We start from the raw sequence: 24,230 nt of genomic DNA on the forward strand, positions 1-24,230 counted from the left end.
TTTCACTGAAACGTTAGATTTTGTTGAGAGGTCTAGTCAATAATACACAATGAGATGACTAGCATAGGGCATATGCATATGACCTTGAGGGAACAGTAAGATTTCAATGGGACAAGACTGAGGGATGGACTGGAGAAGTTGAGGAAAAGCATTCTAGACACACATGCGCAAGCAAGAAGATGGAAAAGGAGGGGATAAATTTGGAGAATGGGGAGTACTCACTGACAGATATTTAACGTGACAGGGGGCGTTATGAAATAAGATAAACATGATGTGCTGGGGTTAGGCTTTGGAATACTAGGCTGATGAGTTCGGACTTTATTCGGCAGTCAATAGAAATGAAATGGAAAGAAGTTAACAAATGAAACAGAAAGAAATGATTGTGTGGACTTCAAGTCAAATGGGGGCAAGAGTAGAGATAAAATCATTGATAAGAAAGGGTCATTTCTTAACAGGATAGGACTACTCCTAGAAGATAGTCAAGGACTTGTCTATAGGTTGGTGGAGTAGCCCGAATCTTTTGTTCCCATTAGGGGCCTTTGCTCATTCTGCCTACACTGCCTGTAGTGAACTCTTCTCTCATCTTCTTTTACTGATGTCTCTCCCTTCATTCAAGGTCCAACTCAGGCACCAGTTTTCCATGAGGCCTTCCCGGATCTTATTTCTTTCCATCCTCTTCTTCCAGGGGTTCATAACCTTTTTGGCATCATGGACTCCCCCTTAGCAGCCTGTCTATTCCTTCTCAGAATAATGTTTTTAAGTGCATAAAATAAAATACATAGGACTGCAAAGAGAGCTGATTACATTGAAATAAAGTTATCAAAATACTTCTAAAACAATTAAGTTCATGGGTCCAGGTTAACAATTCTTTACTTAAAATCTCAAAGTGATCTCTCTTTCCTTAAATTTGTCATGGCACTTTGGGTCTCTCCCTTGCATCTATCACATTATCTCTTGAATCACAGTCAATTGCGTATTTGTTTTTTCTTCCATTTTGGATTGTAAAGTCCTTGAGAGTGGGATCTCTGCCCTATCTTTGTACTGAGAGTACCTAGTGTAGTGCCTTTTATATAGCAGGCACTTAACAAATATATTGAGTTATTTTTTTTTAATTGAATCTGAAAACAGCAGTGTTCCAGAGTCATAGGATTTGCCTGGACTGCTTTGCGGAAGGCACCAGACCTTGTTTCTTGATACCAGTTCTCTAGACTCCACAGATCCAGGCAAATAAGGTACTATGCACTGCCAAAAACGAAATGGACCCTGTCCTCAAGAAGCTTACATCCTACAGGGTATGGGGGAAAAGAGGGAGGATCTGACACATCCTAAGATAAGTAAATACAAAGTAATAAAATATAATTTCAGGAGGAGAGAATTAATATCTGATGACATTATACATGACTTCATATAAAAATCAAAGCTCTGCTCTGAATATTTGCTCCAATTCTCCTAGCCACCGTCAATTTGTTATTCCTATTCCCTGTATACCATGTTTTATTTGGCATTTGCTTAGGATATCTTATTAAGTAAGACTCCTACGTATGTGTGTATATATATATGTATATATACATATACATATACATATGTGTGTGTGTGTGTGTGTGTGTGTGTGTGTTTAAATGGTGCATTTTAAATCCATGCCATCAAGGTTGGTGAGTGGCACAGCAGATAGAGAACTGGATCTGAAGTCAGGGAGACCCGAGTTCAAATTCTCCCTGGGATACGGTCTAGTTGTGTGACCCTGGGTAAGTCACTTAACCTCTGTTTGCCTCGGTTTTCTCAGCTGTAAGATGGGGACAATAACAGCACCTGCATCTTATGGTTATTATGAAGATAACATGAGATAATATTTATAAAGCGCTTTGCAAACCTTAAATCACCACACAGACGCTGGCTCTTATCACTGCTGTTACTATCATCGGTACACATCCTTTTTATCTCCACTGTTTAAAACGGCACCTAGAGCAGCAGTTGCTCAATAAGTGTTCGTTATTAGTCACCTTAATTTGTAACTGCAAATTATTTCCCCTCTTTTCTTTTGGGATCCATGACTTGATCTGAAAATTAGTATAAGCCATACTGATAATCAGAGCCACAACTAGTTACTTCACTACCCCATCCACTGTCTAGAGCAAACAACTGGATAAAGAGTATAAAAGCGGCCTTCAAACAAACTATAATTCAAAATGTATAAATGGTACAATAAGTAATTAAGATAAACTCAGTTTAGTGGGAGACAGAATTAGTTATTCTGGTGGCTTAGAGGATAGAATCTAAGAGGTGAAAGGTGCCTTGGAGGTCATTTAGTCCAACCTACAGGGTTTGAAGTCCAATGCCTTTCTATTACACCAGAGAGGCTTCAGCAAAGTAGTCACCCTTACCTGGGGGAAAATGTCACTGCTTAAGGAAAGAGGTCAGGAGAGAAGCTGGTCTTCTTGGAATGGAAAGTGGGAAAGGAAAGTCCCAGGGAGGGGCATGTCAGAGGGGGAATTCCTTAGGATGTCAGGAGAAAAAGATAAAACTATACAGCCCTCATTCTGCCCCCAAACTCCTCTCTCCCTCTCCTTGGCTAATGTCTGAGGTTGAGTTTCCCTCACTTCCTTCCATTTTACTTAGGGACAGCATATGTTAAATTTTTGAATCAGATTCTAAGTTTTCTGAGGTGAAGACCCAGGGGCCCTAGGCTCTGCCAACAATGTTATATACCTCTGCCAAGGTTAGAATTACCTGTTTGGACTTGTATTTCTTTGCACACCGAGGTGACACAAAACATTCTGGTTTCATATCCATGCATTCATCAGAAGGTGCCTGTGATGTTGTATTTCTGTTTTTCATCTTCAGAAATGAAAGAATGTTGTTTACTTCAGGGCAATAGGAGCTATCTGCCATGGTCTTGCCTTTTGAAGCTAAGATGCAGGCAGCCATCCATCTGGCATACTGATTCTCCTGTTAATACAAACATGACAGGAACCTAAAATACTTCGTAGCAATTTTTTTCCCCCGAAAAGTAAGTCCTCACCAGTGACTATACTTTCTGTATATCATAAACACGTGCTAGTATTGCCTGTACTCTGCCTCCTACTATATAGTAGGAAACCAACACCTCTGACACGATAAAAGGATAATGTTAAAAGAAGGGTATAGGGGGCAGCTAGGTGGCACCACGGATAGAGCACCGGCCCTGGAGTCAGGAGGACCTGAGTTCAAATACGGCCTCAGACACTAGCCGTGTGACCCTGGGCAAGTCACTTAGCCCTGACTGTCTCAAAAAAAAAGTTGGTATTAAGAGATCTTTATAAAAGAGTGGCTACAGAGCCAGACTTGGAGTACGCAAGACCTCTGACACTTAATGGCTATGTGACGGAGGAAGTCACATAACTTCTCAGTGACACAGGCAACTTTGTAAGCATATAAGTCGTAGAGCAGGCACTCACCTATATTGGCAGAGGGAGTTTCCTCATCCGGATCTCCCTGTACCAATAAAATTACTGGTGTGATTTCCCTCCCCCACTCCAAAAAACTGAGTTATAATTTCCTGTTTTAAGTTACCAATCATTAAATTGCCAACTAAAACTCTGTAGTGTATATAGAGTTTTAAAAGGATAAGTTGCTAGAGCGCAAGTAGCTCTATGGTGTTCTGTGTAGTATCTGGCACCATACCTAGGATATTACCAGCACTTAAATAAATCAATGACTGAGTATAGATAGATAAGTAAAAACATCAGGTGTTTGACAGTACCACTTGTCTACATGTTTGCTTCCCTTTCCTTACCCCTGCCCACTCTTTTTTAGGAGAAATAAATAAAACCAATTAGTTTGTTTGGTATTTGCTACCTTCCAGTTCCACCCACTGACTCTTCTCTTGCCTGGATCTTACTGTAGGGGTAGGCAACCAATGGCACAGGGACACTGAAAAGGAAATCACTGGTGGACTCTTCCACTGCTCACTGTATAGACACCTCTATTTTCTCTCTGATCTAAGCTTTGAAGGTATGGGAGAGAAGGATGAGAAAGATGGTGGTTAAAAGCCAGAGGGACCTGAACCATGAATCCCTCAAAACATTAGCAGCACATATGTGAGAAAAATCCTTCATTTGCTCTGACCACTGGTCCTTATGTTAAACAACTAAGCAATCATTCAGTTTCACCTTTTTTTACTCACATTGTCACACCTCAAATACACTTCATTCATACCATCAGCGACAGGGATTAGCAACTTGATTCCAAACTTTCTCCCTGATACGTTTACATCGGGTACAACTTCACAGCCTAAAGAGAAAGGGCAGGGAAAGCAGCTGATTTCCGGGGATTCACTTTTACACAGTAAGAAAAGGGTGTGGACTATTAATTATGACATTTTTCATCAGCTTAGTCATGCGTTAGATATTACCTAAATCTACTTTATCTCCTAAATCCTCTATGACTGCAATCTCTTGGTCTGGAAATTATCCTACCTTTTTACTCCTTTCATACCTGCCCTTTTCCAAGATGCTGATCAGGAAGAAATCATGAAATGCTGACTAGGCTGACTACAAGTTTCTGCTATTTAATGTCAACTGGACCCTCCTGTACGTTAATCCATTCATTCATCAATTATTTACTATTCCCAACCACAGCAGATCCAACTTTCTCTCCCTAAATCCCCAACTTGCTCTCCTAGCAAGTAACCTCCACTTAACCCCTATTTTGCTTAAAAAAAAAACCTGAGGCCATTGCATCCATGAACTTCTCTCAAATTCCTTTTAGACCTGTGTCCTTACTCATGGTCCCCTCCGTCCACTGAGTTTCAGAGGGAAAGGTGGCCCTCTTCGTTTTTTATGCTTTGTGATCCATAAAATATTTGGAAATGTGAATTATCATCATTATGATAATCTTCGGTGTCTCTCTTTCTCTCTATGGACTCTTTTTTTGTCAATAAACATATCCAGTATTCTTTCATTAAAACAAAGAAAAACTTTTCCTTGATTCTGCTTCTCAATCTAACATATTTTTTTCCCCTTCCCATTCCTTGCCAAACTTCTAGAAAGAAAAGCCTATGCTTACTATCTCTACTTCCTTCTCAGCCCCTTCCAACCTGTCTTCTACCCTTACCATTCTGTTGAAATAGATTTCTCCCAGAGCATTAATAAATTCTAAATATAATGACCCCTCTCTGATTTATTGCCCTCATCTTCCTTGATATTCTGTAGTACTGTATATTGTGGATGACCGCCTTTTTTCTTGGTACTCTCTCCTTCCTCAGCTCCCATGATGCTATACTCTCATGGCTGTCTTACTTTTCTGGTCATTCTTCTGTCTTTTTTGGGCCCTTAGCCCTCTCCTTTTTCTCACCTTCATCCACTCCTATGTCTTCATGTAACACTTTTATGCAGATTACTTCCAAATTTATATCTGCTCTCCCCCATTCTCAGTGGCTCTGATCCCACATCTTTCTGTTGAATATACCTCAAAATATGTTCAAATACAACTCATACCATTCCCTTAAAATTGGTTGCATTTTCTCATTCTATTCTCATTCTATTTCTCATTCTAGCTATCCAGGCCCAAAATCTTGAATTCTTCTTTAGCTGTTTTCTTTCCCTTATCCCTCAAATCCAATCAGTTGCCAAGTCCCATAGATTCTCCTGTGATGCATCTTGCACCTCTCCATTCACACTGTAGCTGTCTTAAATTTAAGTTCCTATTTCTACTCACCTAGACTTTATAATAGCCTTCAACCTGGTCTGCCGATCTTCAGTCTAACTCCTTTCTAGTCTGTACTTAATACTTCCGCTAGGGTAATCTGTTCTGATCACATCACCTATTTATTAAAAAACCTGCATTGGCTCTCTGTTTCCTTCTCAGTAAAATATAAACCTCCTGATTCTGACTTTCAATGTCAGTCAGTCAATAAACATTTATTAAGCACCTACTATGGGCCAGGCACTGCACTAAGTACTGGGGACACAAAAAGAGGCAAAAGACTGGTCCTCTACTTCTTACCCCAACCTAAGTGTTTATTCTTATGTCATGACTTACTGACTTCGGTCAAACTGTATAATCTAATCTCTGTTCTCCATTTTTGTCTTTCCCTTTGCTCATGCTGTTTCCCCATGCCAAGAATGGATTTCCCCCTCGTTGTCTGTTGAAATTCCTCCCTTCCTTCAAGATGAAATCAAGAGACAACTCCTTGAATCTTTCTCTGATCCCTTCATAACTTGCATATCAACTCTCCTCTTCAAATTTCTTGTCAAATTTTGTCAAAGCTTTGCATTTTTCTCACTCCCTTGTTATCAGTTATTTCTCTTTAAAAGTCCTCTCATTATGTTATAAGCCTTTTAAGATAAAGGTTTGTATTTTAGCTGTTTCTATACTGCCAGTATCTAAGGCACAGTACTTGGCCTGTAGGAAGTACTTAATATTTGTTGAAATAAAATATTAGATCTTTCCTCAGGTATTTCTCTTGAAACATGGAGCAAAGAAAACACATTTTCAAAGATTTTTTTTAATCAGAAGTTATTAGTAACTGACTGACAAAGTAAAATTATTAATTACCCCACTATTTGCTTCAGATATATTAGCAATTTAATTTGTTGGTTTGAGATTGTTGACCTTAAATCACATGCACTGTTATAAATACAAATATACAAATAAATCAAGCACAGTTTACTTTCATCCAGTAAAGGAAATAGTTTAGTTACCAGTTATTATTCCTTCATTTAATATTTATTAATAATCGAAGGTATCATATATGCTATACATGAATTACCAGTTTTCAAACAGACTGCAATGCAATAAAAACACAATGCTAAAACCATTTTGAATTAAATTTAATCCTTAATTAGTCAAAAGACACTTCTGGATCTTGTAGTACCTTAGCATCATTGTTAGGAACATCAATTATTTTTCTCTATATGTATGGAAATACTGATTAATGGGGAGCTTTTTTTAATAAGCAGGATGTTAGATTGAAGAGTTACAGTATCATAATAAAGGCTTATTCTATATGTGGAAGGAGACCTTGAAGCAGATTATATTTGGGGTATGGGATGGAACATACATCTCACACTCATGTAAAATAATTTTACCAATAGACTAAATCTCCTAGTTTCCAAGACCCTTCTACCTCTAACCTGTTAGGTTAATCATGATAATTCAATTCGCCATTGAATATTCTTACCTCTAAGATGCATTCTCTCAATTGGTTCCCCTTGTTCAAGGTCCTTATTTTTAAAGTAGGCTATTGAAGTGTCTTTAAAGACAAACCAATATTGTTTGAAAGTTTTTAATGTTAGTTTTTTGGTCCTGAAAATGAAAGAATAATAGCTTAATAGTTCCAAGAAAAACAAATGCATATTTAATTTTGAGTAAGATACTAAAAAAAAAGTTACTCTCCTCTAGTGTTCCTTTCATACAGCTTATAATATATTAAATCATTCTGAAATTTGAGGACTGCAGAATTTAGAGATGGAATGAGGCCATTTAATTCAGCACCCTCATTTTATGGATGAGGAAACTGAGGGCTAGAGAGGTTAAGTGGCTTGCTCAGTCACACACGCAGTTGGTACAAGACCTGGAACTGACATTTGGGTACAAGTCAGAAGACTCTAGAGAATGTTATTTTTCAATTACATCCAGTTGCCTACTAATTTATTTATAAAAAACATGAAATTAGGTTTTTGTATGAAAATACATAAGCCTGGTGACTTCCAGAACATTTCTTACATAGAAAATAATATTCATGTGAACAGTACAAAACATTGATGATCATCACAAAAATGAGGGAGTTTGCTAGTAGTTTCTACTTGACACATTTAAGAGAAACTACCAAAAATTTTTTGGTTACCAATGGAAATTACCTTAGCTTAAAATGAAATTATTTTTCAATTAATAATTAATTTTTTAAAAGTAGCACTAGCCAAGATTTGAACATTTCAAATTTTAAATATTTGTTGTGAAAAGTCATTAAGCAAGGGCCAGAAGCCCTTGGACCCCTGAGAATCACCATGCTCGGGGGGCTACTAGCTAGGGGAAAAGAAATGGGTAAGTAAAAGAAAACTGGAAAAGAAGCAATAGAAAGGAGAAATGTGAGAAAGATAATATGAATTATACACAATGACAAAAGGAAGGTTGCCATAGAGGTTCTTCTGTGTACTGGAGCTGGGTAAATGTCCCAATTTTCCAAAAGATCTATGACAATAGAATCTGTCAAGTATAGGCCAGTGACCTTGATTTTTCACTCCTGCCAAAATTCTAGAATACACACACACACACACACACACACACACACACACACGTACACATATACACACATACATATGTGCACATATATACATCTATCTGTATATATGTACATATATACACATATATACATCTATCTGTATATATGTACATATATACACATATTTAACTGATAGTTAATGAATATTTAGAAGAAGACACAGTGGTGATCATGAAACACTCACACAGCTTTGTTATGAATCAGTCAAGGCCTAATCTTATTTATTCTAGCAAATAAGAAGAATGTTGTAGGGTGGCAACATAGTACAGTGGAAAGTGGGCTGTATTTGAAGTCAGAGGTCCTGAGCTAAAATCCTAGCTCTGCCAGTTAGAACCTGTGTGACCTCAGGCTAGTCCAAGTCCTGTAACCATTCTGGCTCTCAGTTAACTACTGCATAATTAAAGGTTTATACTATTTGTCCCTTCAAGCTCTCAATCTGTGATCCTGATATATCATTTGCCTACTTTTTTATTGAGGCATCTGATAGTCTCTTATTTTTGTGACAGATATGGAGAGAAATAGGACATATGATTGTATTATTATGTGAATTTAGTACTTGTGGAATGGCTGGATCCCAGTAGTCATGAATGGCTCAATGTTAATTTGAGATGAAGTCTCCAGTGGAGTGTCCCAGGGATCTATGCCTGATCTTATGTTGTGTAATATGTTTATTATTGAATCAGATAAAGGCAAAAGTGGTTTCTAATCAAATGTACAGATAACACAAAGCTAGGAAGAATCAATAAAACAATAGATTACAAGACCCAAAGGATCTTGACAGGGTGGAATAATGTTTTGAATCTAGAAAGTTTTTCTTTAAGCTTTTCCTATAAAGGTCTGATATATAAGTTATTATACGAAATTGAAAACAAGTATGTAAGAACAAGAGCCATTTCTCAATAGATAATTATTATGGATAGACAGTTCATAAAAGACAGCTATCAACAATTTCATGAAAAAAATCCTTCAAGTCACTAAAAATAAGAATAATGTAGATTAAAATAACCCTGAGGTTTACTCCTAAGGTGCTACTGGATTTGCAAAGATGACAAAAACGCAAAACGTTGTTAGAGGAGCTAGGATGGGACAAGCACATTCATGACCTTTTGAGTTGTGAATTGATCCAATCACTGAAAAAAGCAATTTGGTACTCTAGCCAAAAAAAGTCACTAACGGATATAAAACTGCTGACCTAGCAACACCAAAGAACTCAAAGAAAGAAGGAAAGAACAATGTAAATATTATTGTATACATATACACAATATGCATACACATTGTATATCTACTTGCAGAAAAGCATTTATAATAGCAATTTCTGTTATAGTAAAAAAAAAAAACCCCTAACTTAAACACACACACACACACACACACACACACACACACAAAACCACAACTGGAAACAAAGCAAATTCCCATCTTTGGAGAAATGGTTGAACAAATTATGGTATGTGATTGTAATGGAATAGTTTTTGAAAGAAAAAGGGAGCATTCAGAGCAACCAGGGGGTTAGGGGTGGGACTTGTATGTACTGCTGCAGAACCATGTGATCAGAAACAGAACAACTTATACAATGACTACAAAAAGAAAATGATTGTAAAGGACTTAAAAACTATGCTCAATGTGATGACTATTCATGACTAGAGAAGACTGATGATGATCCACACCTCCTGCCAGACAGGTGATTCTAGAGGTGCAAAATGAGACTTACATTTTCAAACAAGGCCAGTGAGTAGGTAGGTTTAGCTTCGTTTAATTGTTACAAAGTTGGGCTTGTGATAGTGATTCCAAAAAAGTAAACAAAAATGTCAATAAAATGTCAAATACATGTATATACATGTATGGAAACAATACGGCTAGTATCAATAGCTAACATTTATATAGTATTTACTATGTGCCAAGCACTGTAGTAAGTGCTCTATAATTATCATTTGACCCTCACAACATCCCTGGAAGATAGGTGCTATTACCACACCTATTTTATGCATGGGGAAACTGAGGCAAACAGAGGCTAAATGACTTGCCGTTGGTCACACTTATGTTAGTAACTGTATGAGGCTACACGTAAACACAGGTCTTTGTGACTCCAGGCCTGGTGCTCTAAACCCCTGTGCCACCCAGCGGCTCTTACATACCCTTACAGCTGCCTCTGTATGAAAGTAGAAGGAAGTTCACAGTGGGATACAGTCAATGAGAGCAGTGTTGGAACTACCTTGTGAAATTTAATATATATTAAAAACAAAAACAAAAAACCACTAAGCTAAAACAATAGAGCTTCACAGTGTCGAAAGCAAGTCTCAATTTGTCTTCTTTACACAAGAAAATGTTTATATTTGTCAATGTCTGTCATGTTCATAATAATATATTTTTTAAAATAAAGATTAAACTAAGAGGGATAATTGCAAAGTCTTATATTTGGTTTAAAAAAATCCAAACTTCATAAATATAAGACAAGGGAGGTATGATCAGGTAGCAGTTTATCTGAAAAAGATTTGGGGGTTTTAATAGAGAGCAAACTCAATATGAGTTAAAAGTATGGCATGGCAGCCAAAAGATAAAACTAATATGGTATTAGGCTGAAGTAAGAGAAGTAGAAACAGGGAGATTATAGCCCTGCAGCGGTATGCCCCAGTCAGGCTACCTCTGGCAAATGGTTTCAGCTCTGAGTGGCCCATTTTAGGAAGGACATTGACAAAGAGGTGCAGAACAGAGTTCGTGCTTCTGGTCTCAGAATTGTTTTGAATTCTGGCTCTGCCCCTTACTACCCTGGTGACCTGGCTTCCTTTAAATCTCAACCAAATCCTACCTTTTATAAGAAGTCCTTACCAAGCCCTCTTAGTTCTAGTGCCTCCCCTCTGCTAATTATTTCCTATTTATTAGGTTTGTAGCCAACTTTGTATATATTTATTTGCCAAATATCTCTCCCATCAGACTGTAAGCTCTTTGAGGGAAGGAACTATCTTTTGCCTTTTTTAGTATTCCTAGCATTTAGCACAATATCTGGCAAATAATAGCTGCTTAATAAATGTTTACTAACTTAACTTCTTTAGCTCAGTTTCTTCTTTAAAATCAGAGGTGTAAAATGTCCAAGGTCTCGTTTAGCTCTAAACCTATGATCCTATGATTCTATGGCACCAATGTGGAGAGGGTCCATAGGAGGGCTCCCAGTTGGGGAAGAACCTGGAGAACATGTCACATGAAGATGTACTGAAGGAAGTGGGAAAGTTTAGCCTGAAGAAGAAAGGACTTGGTGTGGACATGATAGTTCTCTTCTAATATTTAAATAGCTACCCCTTAGAAGAAGGATGAAATTTGTTCTGCTTGGCCCTAAAGGGCAGAAGAAGGATGAATTTGGCAGATACTTCCTTGTATACAGGTAATATTCTCCCAATGGAATTCGAGATCTTTGAAGGCAGGAATGGCTGTATTTTGTGTGTATGTGTGCTTGTACCTAGCACAGAACTGTAGTATATAGTAGGTCCTTAATGTATGCTTGTTAAATTGAAGTTAAAAAAAAGGAAATTAAGTTTTAATTAAGGAGAAACTTCCAAACAATTATAGTTCCACCAAAATGAATTGGAGGCAAATGGTTCTACCTTCACTCGAAGTCTTCAAGAAAATATTCAATGGATACATTATTGGGGAGATTCTTGTTCAGGTATAGGCTAGATTTCTGAGACTTTGAAATTTTGCAATACTATGACTTGTTTTCTTTTTCCTTTTTTAGTCTGGACCCATGATTTCATCAATATAGGAAACTCAGGGGGCAACTAGGTGGCACAGTGAGTAGAGCACCAGTCCTGGAGTCAGGAGGACCTGAGTTCACATCTGGCTTCAGACACCTGACACACTTACTAGCTGTGTGACCTTGGGCAAGTCGCTTAACCCCAATTGCCCTGTCTTCCCCCCTCCAAAAAAAAAAGAGAAAAATATAGGAAATGCAGGCTGAGAAATTTATGTCTACTGAAGAAGATCAGCACCTGCCCTCTCTACCTGGTCCTCCTCTAGAGACTAGATCTCTAAACAATTTGAAACACTATCTCATAATTCTCTAACTACCAATTGAAACCAATTTTGGTTTTTAATAATCTAGACTAACAACATGGCTAAAGAATATAGCAAACTAATCTCTAGATAACTGAGTTTCCAATTATAACTTTGTTTTCAGCATATTTGTGAAAAAGGGGGAAATACAGGATTATACCTATATAAATCCATGGCCAGAATCACAAAATATTGTCCATGACTGATTCAGTATCAGAAATACAATATAAGAAAACACCCTTTGAACATCTGTGTTACACTTATATGTTATTATTCATCGAACTTTTTTTGAAAGTCTTTCCTCTGCCCTTTGACTTGGTTATAAACAAACCTGCCAGTGTTGCGGGGTTTTTTTTTTTTTTTTGAAGTTAAGCGCTCTAAGTCTGTTTGCTGAGAAAGATCAACAAATCATAATATGGCATAAGTAACTGATATAACTTCAAAGAAGTTTCATTTCTTTCATCTTAACACTCCTTCAGCATTATCACAGACTTGACAATCACTTCTTTTACAGGAAAAAACTCCGACAACCTAGCAAGTCTTTAAGTAGGGTGACGGTGAAGGCTATCTGAATTCAGAGAAAGATAACATCATACCACTCTCTTAAGTGCAGTGCTCACCCCTATCCACTGGAGCCTTTGCTTCTCAAAATTAAGGCAAAACCTTTTATGTAAGTAATTTTGATCACTGAAGTATTATAGTAGGACTGCCACTTACTAGATATTATTCCTATTTTGTCAAAGAGTAGTATGAAAACTCAAAGCACCAAAGTGCTTTGTTCCCCTATTGTGTCATATAACCCGTAACTCCGATTTGGGGCCTTGACTGGTGCTCAGAGGAAGAGAGAGTCGATGATTCATTTTTGTCAACATGGGGCTGGGTTTAGACAAAAAATAGCAAAGAATTCCTTATCCACAAACCTTGATTACCAGTGATTTCTCAGTTCTTCTATGTAACCATTTTAGTTACTCACCTAAATAATTTGAGATAGTCTGCAAGCTTTGGTATGTCTGTAATGTCCTCCTATGGAGAAGAACACAGCTTTTTATCAGCAGTAATTTTATAAGAGGAAGAATTTTTCACACGAGTTAAAAAACACTCAATAAGTAAGGTTAAAGAAAAAAGTAAATTTTAGAACTGTTTTTCAAAATGACTCAATAATTTCTCAATATGTTTAAAATTCTGTTTTTAAATGATCTCTAAATTATGCAGAAATCAACATCATGGATCAGATTACTACCACGGAACAAACTGTTCGAAGTTCATTTCACTATATAAGTGCATCTTTTAAAATTAAAGTCTATTGCTTGACTTCATAGAACAATATCCAAAGACTGAGTTACCCAAAAAGCACTACTGTCTCCTATTTTCTTTCCAGTGTAGGCAATATGTGAGAAGCAATGCTAATTATAGGACCAGAGATTCAAAACTCTAGGGTCAAATAGAAGTTCCTCTGACATTTAAAAGCTTTCATCCTTTTACCCTTCCAGTTTTCTTAAACTTTACTATCCTCTACACACTTGTGGTCCAGCCAGCCTTAAGGCCGCCTCGCTCTTCATACATGATACTCAACCTCCCATCTCTGTAAATTCGCATTGGCTATCATCCCCCATGCGTGGAATAGGCTCCCTCCTCACCTCTATCTCTTAGAATTCCTGGTTTCCCTTCAAGACTCATATCAGACAAACACTTTCTACATCAAAGGTTTCTAACTTGAACTCGTTTTATTTTTATTTTCAAAAATATTTTGATAACAGTCGTTTAATACAAGGACACCTAAGTATCTCAGTAGATAAGAGTGCCTGGAGTCAGAAAGACTTTTCTTCCTGAGTTGAAATACAGACTCAGATATTTACTAGCTGTGTGACCCTGGGAAAGTCACTTCACCCTGTTTGCCTCAGTTTCCTCATCTATAAAATGAGCTGGAGAAGGAAATGCAAAAAAAACTGCAGTGTCTTTGCCAAAAAACCCAAAAGGAATCACAAAAAGTTGGACACAACTAAAATGAATGAACAACTTCAATATGATCCTCTGTATTTTATGCATTTAAAAATATTATTATGAGAAAGGAGTCAAAGGTTTCATTGCACTGCCAATGGAGATGTGTGTGTGTATATAAATACCAAAAAATGTTAAGAACCCCTGTTCTAAATAAAGCCTTTCTTAGTCCCCAACCAAGTAGCATATATTTATTTTGCATATACTTATGTGTACAGGAAGCAATATCCCAGGTTCAATCCTACTTCTTACATATGTGACCTTGGGTCAATTCATTTAACCTCCCCGATCCTCAGTTTCCTTATCTGTAAAATGAAGGCGTTGCACTAGAAGCACCTTTTAGCTCCATATCTGTGATAAATGTTGTTTCACAGAATGTGGGCTCCTTGAGAGAATGACTGTTTCACTTGTGTTTTTGTATCCATAGCATTTAGTCCAATTAAATGGCATTCAATTAAATTAAATGACATCTAGAAGAAGAGAATTCATACTACCTAGTCCAACTTTCCCATTTCATAAGACCCTGAGAACAGGGGGTATGGGTGAGATGAGGGGAGGAACATGCTAGTGACTTACTCTTGCCCAAGGTCACATAGCTAATAAATGTCAGAAGAAGGATTTAAACCCAGGTCCTCTGATGGCAGAGCCAGTGCTCTTTCTACCTTGTTTTCAGTCGTCTCTGATTCTCCATGACACCATTTGGGGTTTTCTTGGAAAAGATACTGGAGTGATTTGCCATTTCCTTCTCCAGCTCATTTTTACAGATGAGGGAACTGACTTGACCAGCATCACACAGCTAGCATAAATGTGTGAGTCCAGATTTGAACTCATGAAGATGAGTATTCCCACTTCCAAGCCCAGTGCTCTACCCACTGAGCCACCCAACTGCCCTCTTTCTCCTTCTACTTTACCATGTAGCTATGATTCAAGTCTCACATAGAGTGGCATACCGATCCATGGGAATAGTGGCACTGTAGCTTCCATTTCAAATCAACTACATTCCCAGTAAGTGTCAGTACTCCTCAACATGGAAACTCTACTTTCAATGTAGTATCAGTACTGATTTTTTCATATTCATTTCTGAAGCGGATACAATGGGAGTTTTCCAAATTTATTTATTTGGCATATACTTTTTCTCAGGTGTTTGTTTTTCTATGATACTAACTTATAGAGTATAGACACTAACTTAAACAGTTTTGGGTCCGGAACTGAACTTGGAGGTGAGGGAAGACTTGGGTTAAATCCTATCTGTGATTCTTACTAGCTGTGTGCCAACAGGTAGGTCAGGTAACCTCCCTGAGCCTACTTCCTCATAGTACAACAGGCATGACAATGCCTGCCAAACCTCCTTCATGGCATTCTTTGGAGGTCTGAGGGAGATAATGGGTAAAAAATGCTTTGCAAACTTTAAAACTGCTATATAAATGACAATTATTATTCTCTTCCGTCTCGTACACAGTATGCACATAATAAATGCTTGTTGAAGTGAACTTCCCATTTAAAGTCTTTAGATTAAGAAAATGTGCTCACACACACACACACACACACACAAAATGTGTAATTCTTGTTATCTCACAGGACCTTTTTCTTTTTCCTTCTTACTCTTTATAGGTCAGCAATTGTGTGCAAACAGCTCACTTCCTCTCTCATCACGTGTAAATATCATAATTATTTCTAAGATAAAGAAGGCAAACAAAAGGTAGTAGAAAATCAGTGACTGAATCAAACAGGGGTGGTGATCCCACTGCTGGTGGAAGTGTTTCTCCGCAGATCCATTTAAAAAGCTCCGAAGGGAATGAAATTTTACTGGAGTTTTTTTGTTTTGTTTTGTTTATACCCCTTAATAGTCTTAGTGTGTTTCAAATTTCAAATTTCTTAACTCTTTCTTCTTCAAAATGGTTTTGAAACATTCTATAATATGCCAGTCCATTATTTCAATTAATCCTCACAGAAAGTCATTGAAATAGGTAGGGCAAATGCTGCCAAATTAGTCTTATGTTGCAGAAGAGGAATCACACATAGGTTAAGTGACTAGCCACAAGTCACGCATGGTTACAGAGCCATGTGTCCTGATTCCCGGTCCAGTGCTCTTTCTATCTACCATGTTAATTTATTGGTCCTCAGAGGCAGCTAGGCAGCACAGTGGTCAGAGTACTGGGTCTGGATTCAGGAGTTCAGATCCCAGCTCAGATACTTACTAGCTGTGTGACCCTGGACAAGTCACTGGATCTGTCTGCCTTAGTTTTCAGTAAAATGGGGGTGATAATAACAGTAACTACCTCACAGGGTTGTTGTGAGAATCAAAGGAGTTGATATTTGTAAAGTACTCCACACAGTGCCTGGCACATGGTAAGTGCTAAATAAATGTTTGCTCTCTTTCCGTTCCTTAACAGGAGATGCATTACTTTGAGACTTCTGCAACGGTAAAACAGAATCACTTGCTAAGTCTTGTCACTTCTATCTCCACAATGTCTCTCATACCCACCACTTTCTCTCCAATCATATAGCTGTGACCCTAATTCAGGCCCTTATCACCTCTCCCCCAGATTACTAAAGGCCTCTAACTTGGTCTTCCTGTTTCAAGCCTCCTTTCTCCAATCTATGTTCCAACAACTGTCAAAACAGTCTTCCAAATGGACAAATTGGAGCACATCCCTCTCTTGTTCAAAACTTCCAGTGTCTTCCTATTAGGATATCCTCTAGGATAAAATATAAACTCCTTAGCCTGGGCATAGAAGGCCTTCCAAGCCAGCTTCCAACCCACTTTTAAAAATAGTAATTCAAATGGAGATAGTACTTCAAGGCTGACAGACAGAAACTCTATGAACTACCTGATGTAAGGACTGTTAACTTCATTTTACAGATAAAGACAACGAAGCTGTGAGAGGCTAGGTCACTTGCCCTGTTCACGTAAGCTGGTAAGGGTCTGAGGCGAGATTTGTCCTCAGGCCTTCAGAATCTAAGTCTAGTACTTTTTGAACTACTCTTTGCCTCCTTTTTACTGCTCCCCTTCTGGAACTCTCTGATCCAGATGCAATCCCCTTCTCATATGCGTGCCTTCTCACAAGTTATTGTCTTTTTCCGGGAATCCACTGTTATCTTTGCCTGCTATAATCCGTTAAAGCTCCGCCCAAATGCCACTTCTTTCATGATGCCTTCTGTGAATGCCCGCATTAGGGCACTGTCCCTCTTCCAACTAATATTTATCTGTGCACATGTTGTATTCTTCCCAACCCCCAGATCCTCTACTAGAAGAGCTCCTTGAGGTTTCACTTTTTTTTTCTTTCTATTCCCACATCCTGACTTTATTCCTTGCACAAAGCTTAGTGTTTGTTTGTTGTGGCTGTTAATCCTCTAAATGTATATATCTACTATCTGTGAAGGTGCATTCAGGTCTTAGTGATGGGTTTACACCCAAGACTGAGAACTAATTTCCTTCCTTCCTCCCTCCCTCCCTTCCTTCCTTTCTTGTTAGGCCAAATTATTTTTATTTGGAATGCATTGGGGACATCATTTTTCAAGTGAAAAATACAACTTTAAAAAAATGACATTTTTAATAACTTTATACATATGCTACATTTTGCCTCTCTGGAAATGCTGTCTCTTCTGACCTGATGAGTGAGCAATCCAGCAGAAAAAATTCACAGCAAACAATTATTATGTGCTTTCACATAATTTTGAGGATCTTGTCCTAAAGAATTATCACAGAAACAGAAAATCAGCAGTTCTGGCAAATAGTACTCTTCCATCATTGTGTCTGTTTGAAAATTGGGACCATTTTCCAGAAGCCCTCATTTTAACAGATGAGTCATTTGAAAACCATACAAATTATTTTTGTGGTCAAATAATCCTGAATATCTCAATTCCATTCAAAGTGTCCCCTCCAAGAGACATAGCTTAAGCCTTTTTTCTCCCAGACAGACAAATTAGAAAAATGAATTTAAATGCCCATAGAGAATTTTTTTCTTTTGAAAAATTAGGTTAAATGTTCTAAAACAAAATTGAAGGATCAATTTGTTTTTATAAGTATAAAAACAGTCATTGTTTTTGAAATCATTTCACACAAGGGAAACTCATACCAAAATGTTTTCTGTTTTTCCACCTTCTAATGTGACTTCCAGGTTAGAGAGGGCAGCTTCTACTTCATCCACTTCAGACTCGTTTGTAAAATCCAGAGTTTCTGATGACAATGACAATTTGCTTATATGATACTAAAAAAAAGAGGACATTTTGTAAATGCCATAAACACAAAAATATTATTTTAGCACCCAAAATTTATATTGCTAATCCTTGCCTCATCTGAATATCAAATAGACAATAACAGTGAACATTCTTTGAAATATGCAGGGACTTTAACATAATCCTTTTATATAGGTCATTCTGAGATTTTTGGAAATTATGTAAAACCTATAAAATCATAATTAACCCCCCATTAATTTTTCTATTGTCATGGGACGAATTCCTTTAGATTCTAGCATAGAAAGAATAAGGCCTCCTTATACACACGTGTGACTTGTACTTCAGTCTTACCATGATGCTTTATCATGATGTGCAGGTGACCATGGGTAATGAAAAGGCTCAAAACAACAGCCCTACCAAATTGCAATGATTTCAAGATGGACTGTACGTCTGTTGTCCAAAAGAACCAGCTTAGCTTAGTTTGGAGAGGCTCACCAACTGTAAGTGAATGTTTCAGCTAGAACAATTTTTGAAAATCATTTACAAAGTTGTAATCTTCATCAGTGGAAAGAATACCTGGAGATTCTTAAAGTGAGCACACACACAAATATTTGTGCATATACATATGTGCATATATGTATAAATATATACTTACATATATGTATACATACACAGATGTATTATTTTTTGTGATTTATGTGGACCATTTTAAAATGTAAAAATACCCTACTTCCTATACCCTCACTGAAGAGAAAAAAAACTCACAAGATTGAAAACTTTAAGCAAGATGGCATGATAATAGATTTCCCCAACGGATTCTTATTATGGCTCCAACTCTTTGCCCACTTGCTGAAAAGGGTACTCAGCACCTGATACATGCCTGTAAAGCAGCAAAGATCAACATCTCCTCCTCAGTGCAGTCAATTTCTTCTAAAAGAATGGACCACCTGGCTTGTTCGTAAAGTTGGTTTATTCGAACAGCATCATACTGTGGTTAAAAGGGGAAAGAGTTTAGAGAGAAAAGATATTTCTTTTTTAAGACACATATTATTTATTTTATTTTTAGTTTACAATACTCAGTTCCACAAGTTTTTGAATTCCAAATTTTCTCCCCCCTCTAAACCCACCCAAGACGGCATGTGATCTGATATAGGTTCTACATACACCTTCACATTAAACTTATTTTCCCAATAACCAAGTTGTAAAGAAGAATTATAACCAATGAAATGAATCATGAGAAGGATGAAACAAAACCATAAATAAAATTAAATTTTAAAAAAAGAGGGAGCAAATAGTATGCTTCAATCTGCATTCAGACTTTTGCAACTTTTTCTCAGGATATGGATAGTCTTTTCCATCATGAGTCTTTTGGAGCTGTCTTAGTACCTTGCATTGTTGAGAAGAGCCAAGTCTATCAAAGTTAGTCATCACAGAAGCAATGTGTCTGTGGTTGTGTACAATGTTCTCCTGGTTTTGCTCCCTTCACTCATCATCAAATCACGTAAGTTTCTCCAGGTTCTTATAAAGTCCATCTGCTCCTCATTTCTTATATAGCACAACAGCATTCCATTACATTCATATACCACAATTTGTTTAGCCGCTCCCCAATTAATGGGCATCCCCTTGATTTCTAATTCTTTGCCACCACAAAAAGAACCGTTATAAATATTTTGGTACAAATGGGTCTTTTCCCCCTTGTATGATTTCTTTGGGATATAGCCCTAAATGTGGTATTGCTGGGTCAAAGGATATGCACATTTTTATAGCCCTTTGGGCATAGTTCCAAATTGCTGGTTGGATCAGTTCACAACTCCACCCACAATGCAATAGTGGAAAAGACTATATTTCTTAACCTGCGAATCTTAGATTAAATCCATTTATTCATTCGTTCATTGGTTCAAACGTTTATTAAAAGTATCTGCATTGTAGATAGTGCAACACACTAAGATGTCAACTATAGTCAACTACATCTATTAATTAGGGAGAGGGCTTGTACAAAGACACAGAAACTATGATCCTTGCCCCCTCTATTTGTTTTAACCCTTAATCTAGATCTCATTCTCATGAAAAAGTTTTCAAGGGTTACTGATGATAAGAAGTCAAGGGTATTAATCTGTTCCATCTCTTTCTTTGCTCCTTTGTTGTTTGTCCTTCCTTCTTGAAAAGAGGACCATGACATCAGGGAGGTGATGCCATGACATACATGTGAATTGGATTTACGTGACGGAGGGCTATGCAAAGTCACCAGACTCACTTTCTCCTCCATAGCCATCTGGGTCCACTGGCCATATACGGATTAGGACAACTAAAGAAGGCCCAGGATACAGAGGGGGACCTTGGCCTTTTCAAGCTGAGTAAGATCTTTAACTGGTCTCAGTTTGGCTGAGGCAGTGCCCATTCAGTGATTAAGACTTTAAAAAAATGAGGCAAAGAATGGCCTCTTAAAAAAAAAAAAGATCTGGGAGGGGAAGACCCTAAGGGTTTCTGACCATAATAGAAACAGTTGTCATTTACATTCATTCTGAGCCAATCAGGGCCCAAACAGTGACCAAGCAGGGCTTGGTCTGGGACCAGAGCTGGTGACTATGTTAATAAATAGTGAAAATGGTGAATAGTAGGTAGGTGGAAGAAAAATGAATAGAAAATAAGGGGCTGAGACAGTCCCCAAAAGGAATTATCATTAGCTTACACTTACAATGTCACATGAGAGATAAAATATTTTTATTCTGCTTGGTCATAAATGGGAGAACTAAAAACAATGGGTGGAAGTTACAGGAAAGTAGATTTTAGTTCAATGTAAAGAAAAAACTTTTTAACAATTAGTGCTTTCCCAAAATGGAATGGACTCCCCCTGGGTGCAGGGAGTTGTTTATCTCTGGGATTCTTCAATCAAGAGGCCAGATGACTATTTGTTTGGGATACCCTTGGTGGGATTCATGATCTGAATCATGGATCTGAGTCTGAATAGGGGTTGTACTAAATAGCCTCTGAGGTCCTTTCCAGCTCTGTGTGGTGCTATCATTTTCTATGTTTCACCTGTCATTTACACATAATCATAGTTTCTTGGAGAAAAGATTATGAACATGAGGTAAACATTTTAGTTATGCCAAAATCAGCAAATTACACTGCCAGATAAGTAGGTAATGTAGAATACTGTTCAGACACGTCTCTTACTGGAGTTGTGAAGAGATAAAGGTAAAATTAGATACAAAGCTTTCAGTAAGTCAGAGGATGGCTGGAGAACCAAGAATAGTGATTTTCAAATATTGTTTCTGAGGACATCTTAGGGCAGGGGTAGGAAACCTTCGGCCTGGAAGCCACATGTGGCCTTCTAGGTCCTTGGGTATGGCCTTTTGACTGAGTCTGTGTTACAGAACAAATCCTTTTATTATTATATGTTCTGTGAAGTTTGGATTCAAAGGGTCACAGTTGAGGACCTAGAGGGCCACGTATGGCCTCGAGGCCACAGGTTCCCTACCTCTGAGTCTAGTTCTTTATTGTTATTGTTTCAGGTAAATTTTAAATTCATGTCTTTGATTGTTTGTCCACAACTTCTATTGTGTCACTGATGATATTCAAGCCTTTATCAATCTGTTTGCAAATTTGGAAAGGATAGTCATCATTACCATGTTAATCTCTCTGCTTTTCTTCTTCCTTCCCTGCCAAACCTAGACTTTGTCTCTTTTTTATACAGTAAAAAGTATTTCTCCATCATCCCTCCCCCAATTGTCTCAACTGCTCCAGCTCAATGTTCTTCTTTCCATTAATCCTTTTGGCTTGTTGAAAAGAGTTCTTCACGCTGTCCCCATCTTTGATTATTACTTGGTTCCCTCTATGAAGAACCAAAATAATATTCCTAGTCACCTTCATGTTTATGTTTCACATAACCAGGCCATGTTTAATATTCATGTAAGAACTCAACTCATCTGGATACTTAATATTAAAGGGCAATTTTAATTCACCTTCAAAAATTCTGCAGAAAATTTGCAATGGGTACTGACAAAGAAGGACAACAGTATGGGCATTTTGGGACTCAAAGACTAATAAGCCCAAGGGCTTCTCTCTAGCCAGAAAGTTGTGACAGGGTCACATATCAACCACGTCTGATTCAATCAGGATTCACACTTACTGTGCTATATCAATTACCCAAACAAGCATTTAGTGAACATTTGCTATGGCTCAGCATGGTGGAGGATACAGAAAAAGTATCAGTACAGTCCTCAACAGTGGCTAGCAGGAGAGACACCACCACCAACAGATAGGAAACAAATGAGACAAGTTCGGTCCTCAACAGCATGGTACTTATTGGAAGTATTCAGGGTTTTCTTTATTTTCAATAAATCTTTCACCTTTTGCTAGAAGTAGAAGAGCACATCCAAGAACAGAGTGCTCCATGTGGGCTAGACAAATCAGAGAGGGTGTCTTTGGAAAGAGTCAGGCTTTAAAAGATAAATGGGATTTCAATAAAAGGGAGGAGAGAAGAAACTGGAAAATGCCTATGACACCTACTAAATTCTAGCTAAGAGCTGGTTATAATGGTCAAACAAAACACAATGCTGAAATGCAAAACACTAAACACATTTTGTCATTCTAAAAATAGGATCGCTAAATAGATATTGGACTATCCGTTTATTTTCACTATAATTTTTTAACGCTTGGAATTTACATTTTGACATTTGAATGTGTCCAGAAAATAAGATCTTACTTTGGGATTCAAGTCAAAGAATGTGTAGTATTTAAAGCGTAACAATAGTTTCTCATCTTCTTGAATGCCTTGTTCCATAAGAGAACGGGATGAGTCTAGCCAACTGAAAAAAGAAAACAACTGAGTTAAAAAGGAAATTAATTTCATGGGATCATAAACAAAGCTAGAAAGGGCCTTAGGAGGACATCTGTCCCACACTCCTACCCCTCAATGTAAAGATGAGGATACTAAGGACCAGAGATATAAGTGATTTGCCCGAAGAAACACAGACAGTAGAGGTGAAATTTGAACTCAAGTCCTTGGACTTCAAATCCAGTCTTCTTTCCACCATGCTTAGATTCTTGAAATAAAGTCACTGGACAAGAATGATTGAGCCAAATAGGTAACTGATGAAGAAGACTACTTAACAGTAATAACTTAGAGCTGCATAATGCTTTGTCGTTTTCAAAAGATTTCACCGATCCTTACAAAAATCCCGTGAGGTAGGCTGGGCAGAAATTTTCATCTCCATTTGATGGCTGATGAAATTGCGGTTTGGAGAGGTTAAATGAAATATGACTTTTCCAAGATCCTACGTTAGTGAAATCGGGTCTAGAATTTAGGACTTCACTTCCCCTATCCTGCTCAACTCACAAACTGTATCTTATTTCTTAAAGCAAAAAACAAAACCAAAAGTTTAAGAGAAAGGACTATAGGCTTCCAGAAATAAGTGGAATGCTCAGTATATAATGGCAGGTGGGTGGTGTAGTAGACAAAGCACTGGGCTTTGAATCTGGAAGAGCTGAGCTTAAAGCCCACCTCGGACACTTACTAGTTATGTGACCCTGGGCAAATCACTTTAACCTCTATTTGCCTCAGTTTCTTCATCTGTAAAATAGGGATAATGACAGAACCTATTTCTGAGTTGTTGTGAGGATAAAATGAAATAATATTTGTAAAGTACTTCATAAACCTAAAAGTGCTGTATGTGGGGTTGTTGGTATTATTGTTACATACTATACTTAAGATTCTTAAACACATTTGTGATCCCATTCATGTGCATGACCC

The 24,230-nt window shown here is 37.6% G+C and overlaps 1 protein-coding gene across 2 annotated transcripts in view; it reads right to left on the minus strand.

Annotated features, from left to right (window-relative positions):
* The window catches only part of FERMT1 (fermitin family member 1), a 57,662-nt gene that overhangs the window by 11,908 nt on the left and 21,524 nt on the right, over positions 1-24,230 (minus strand). For both annotated transcript variants that reach the window (XM_036748129.1, XM_036748130.1), the window contains 7 exons: positions 23,184-23,286; positions 19,359-19,466; positions 18,379-18,510; positions 13,275-13,324; positions 7,160-7,284; positions 4,163-4,269; positions 2,728-2,946 (listed from right to left, as the gene is read on the minus strand). In XM_036748129.1, the coding sequence (XP_036604024.1) occupies positions 2,728-2,946; positions 4,163-4,269; positions 7,160-7,284; positions 13,275-13,324; positions 18,379-18,510; positions 19,359-19,466; positions 23,184-23,286 (844 nt within the window). The remainder of the gene's footprint in view (positions 1-2,727; positions 2,947-4,162; positions 4,270-7,159; positions 7,285-13,274; positions 13,325-18,378; positions 18,511-19,358; positions 19,467-23,183; positions 23,287-24,230) is intronic.

This window comes from Trichosurus vulpecula, chromosome 3 (genome assembly GCF_011100635.1).
Source record: "Trichosurus vulpecula isolate mTriVul1 chromosome 3, mTriVul1.pri, whole genome shotgun sequence".
In the NCBI taxonomy this organism is placed as follows: domain Eukaryota; kingdom Metazoa; phylum Chordata; class Mammalia; order Diprotodontia; family Phalangeridae; genus Trichosurus; species Trichosurus vulpecula.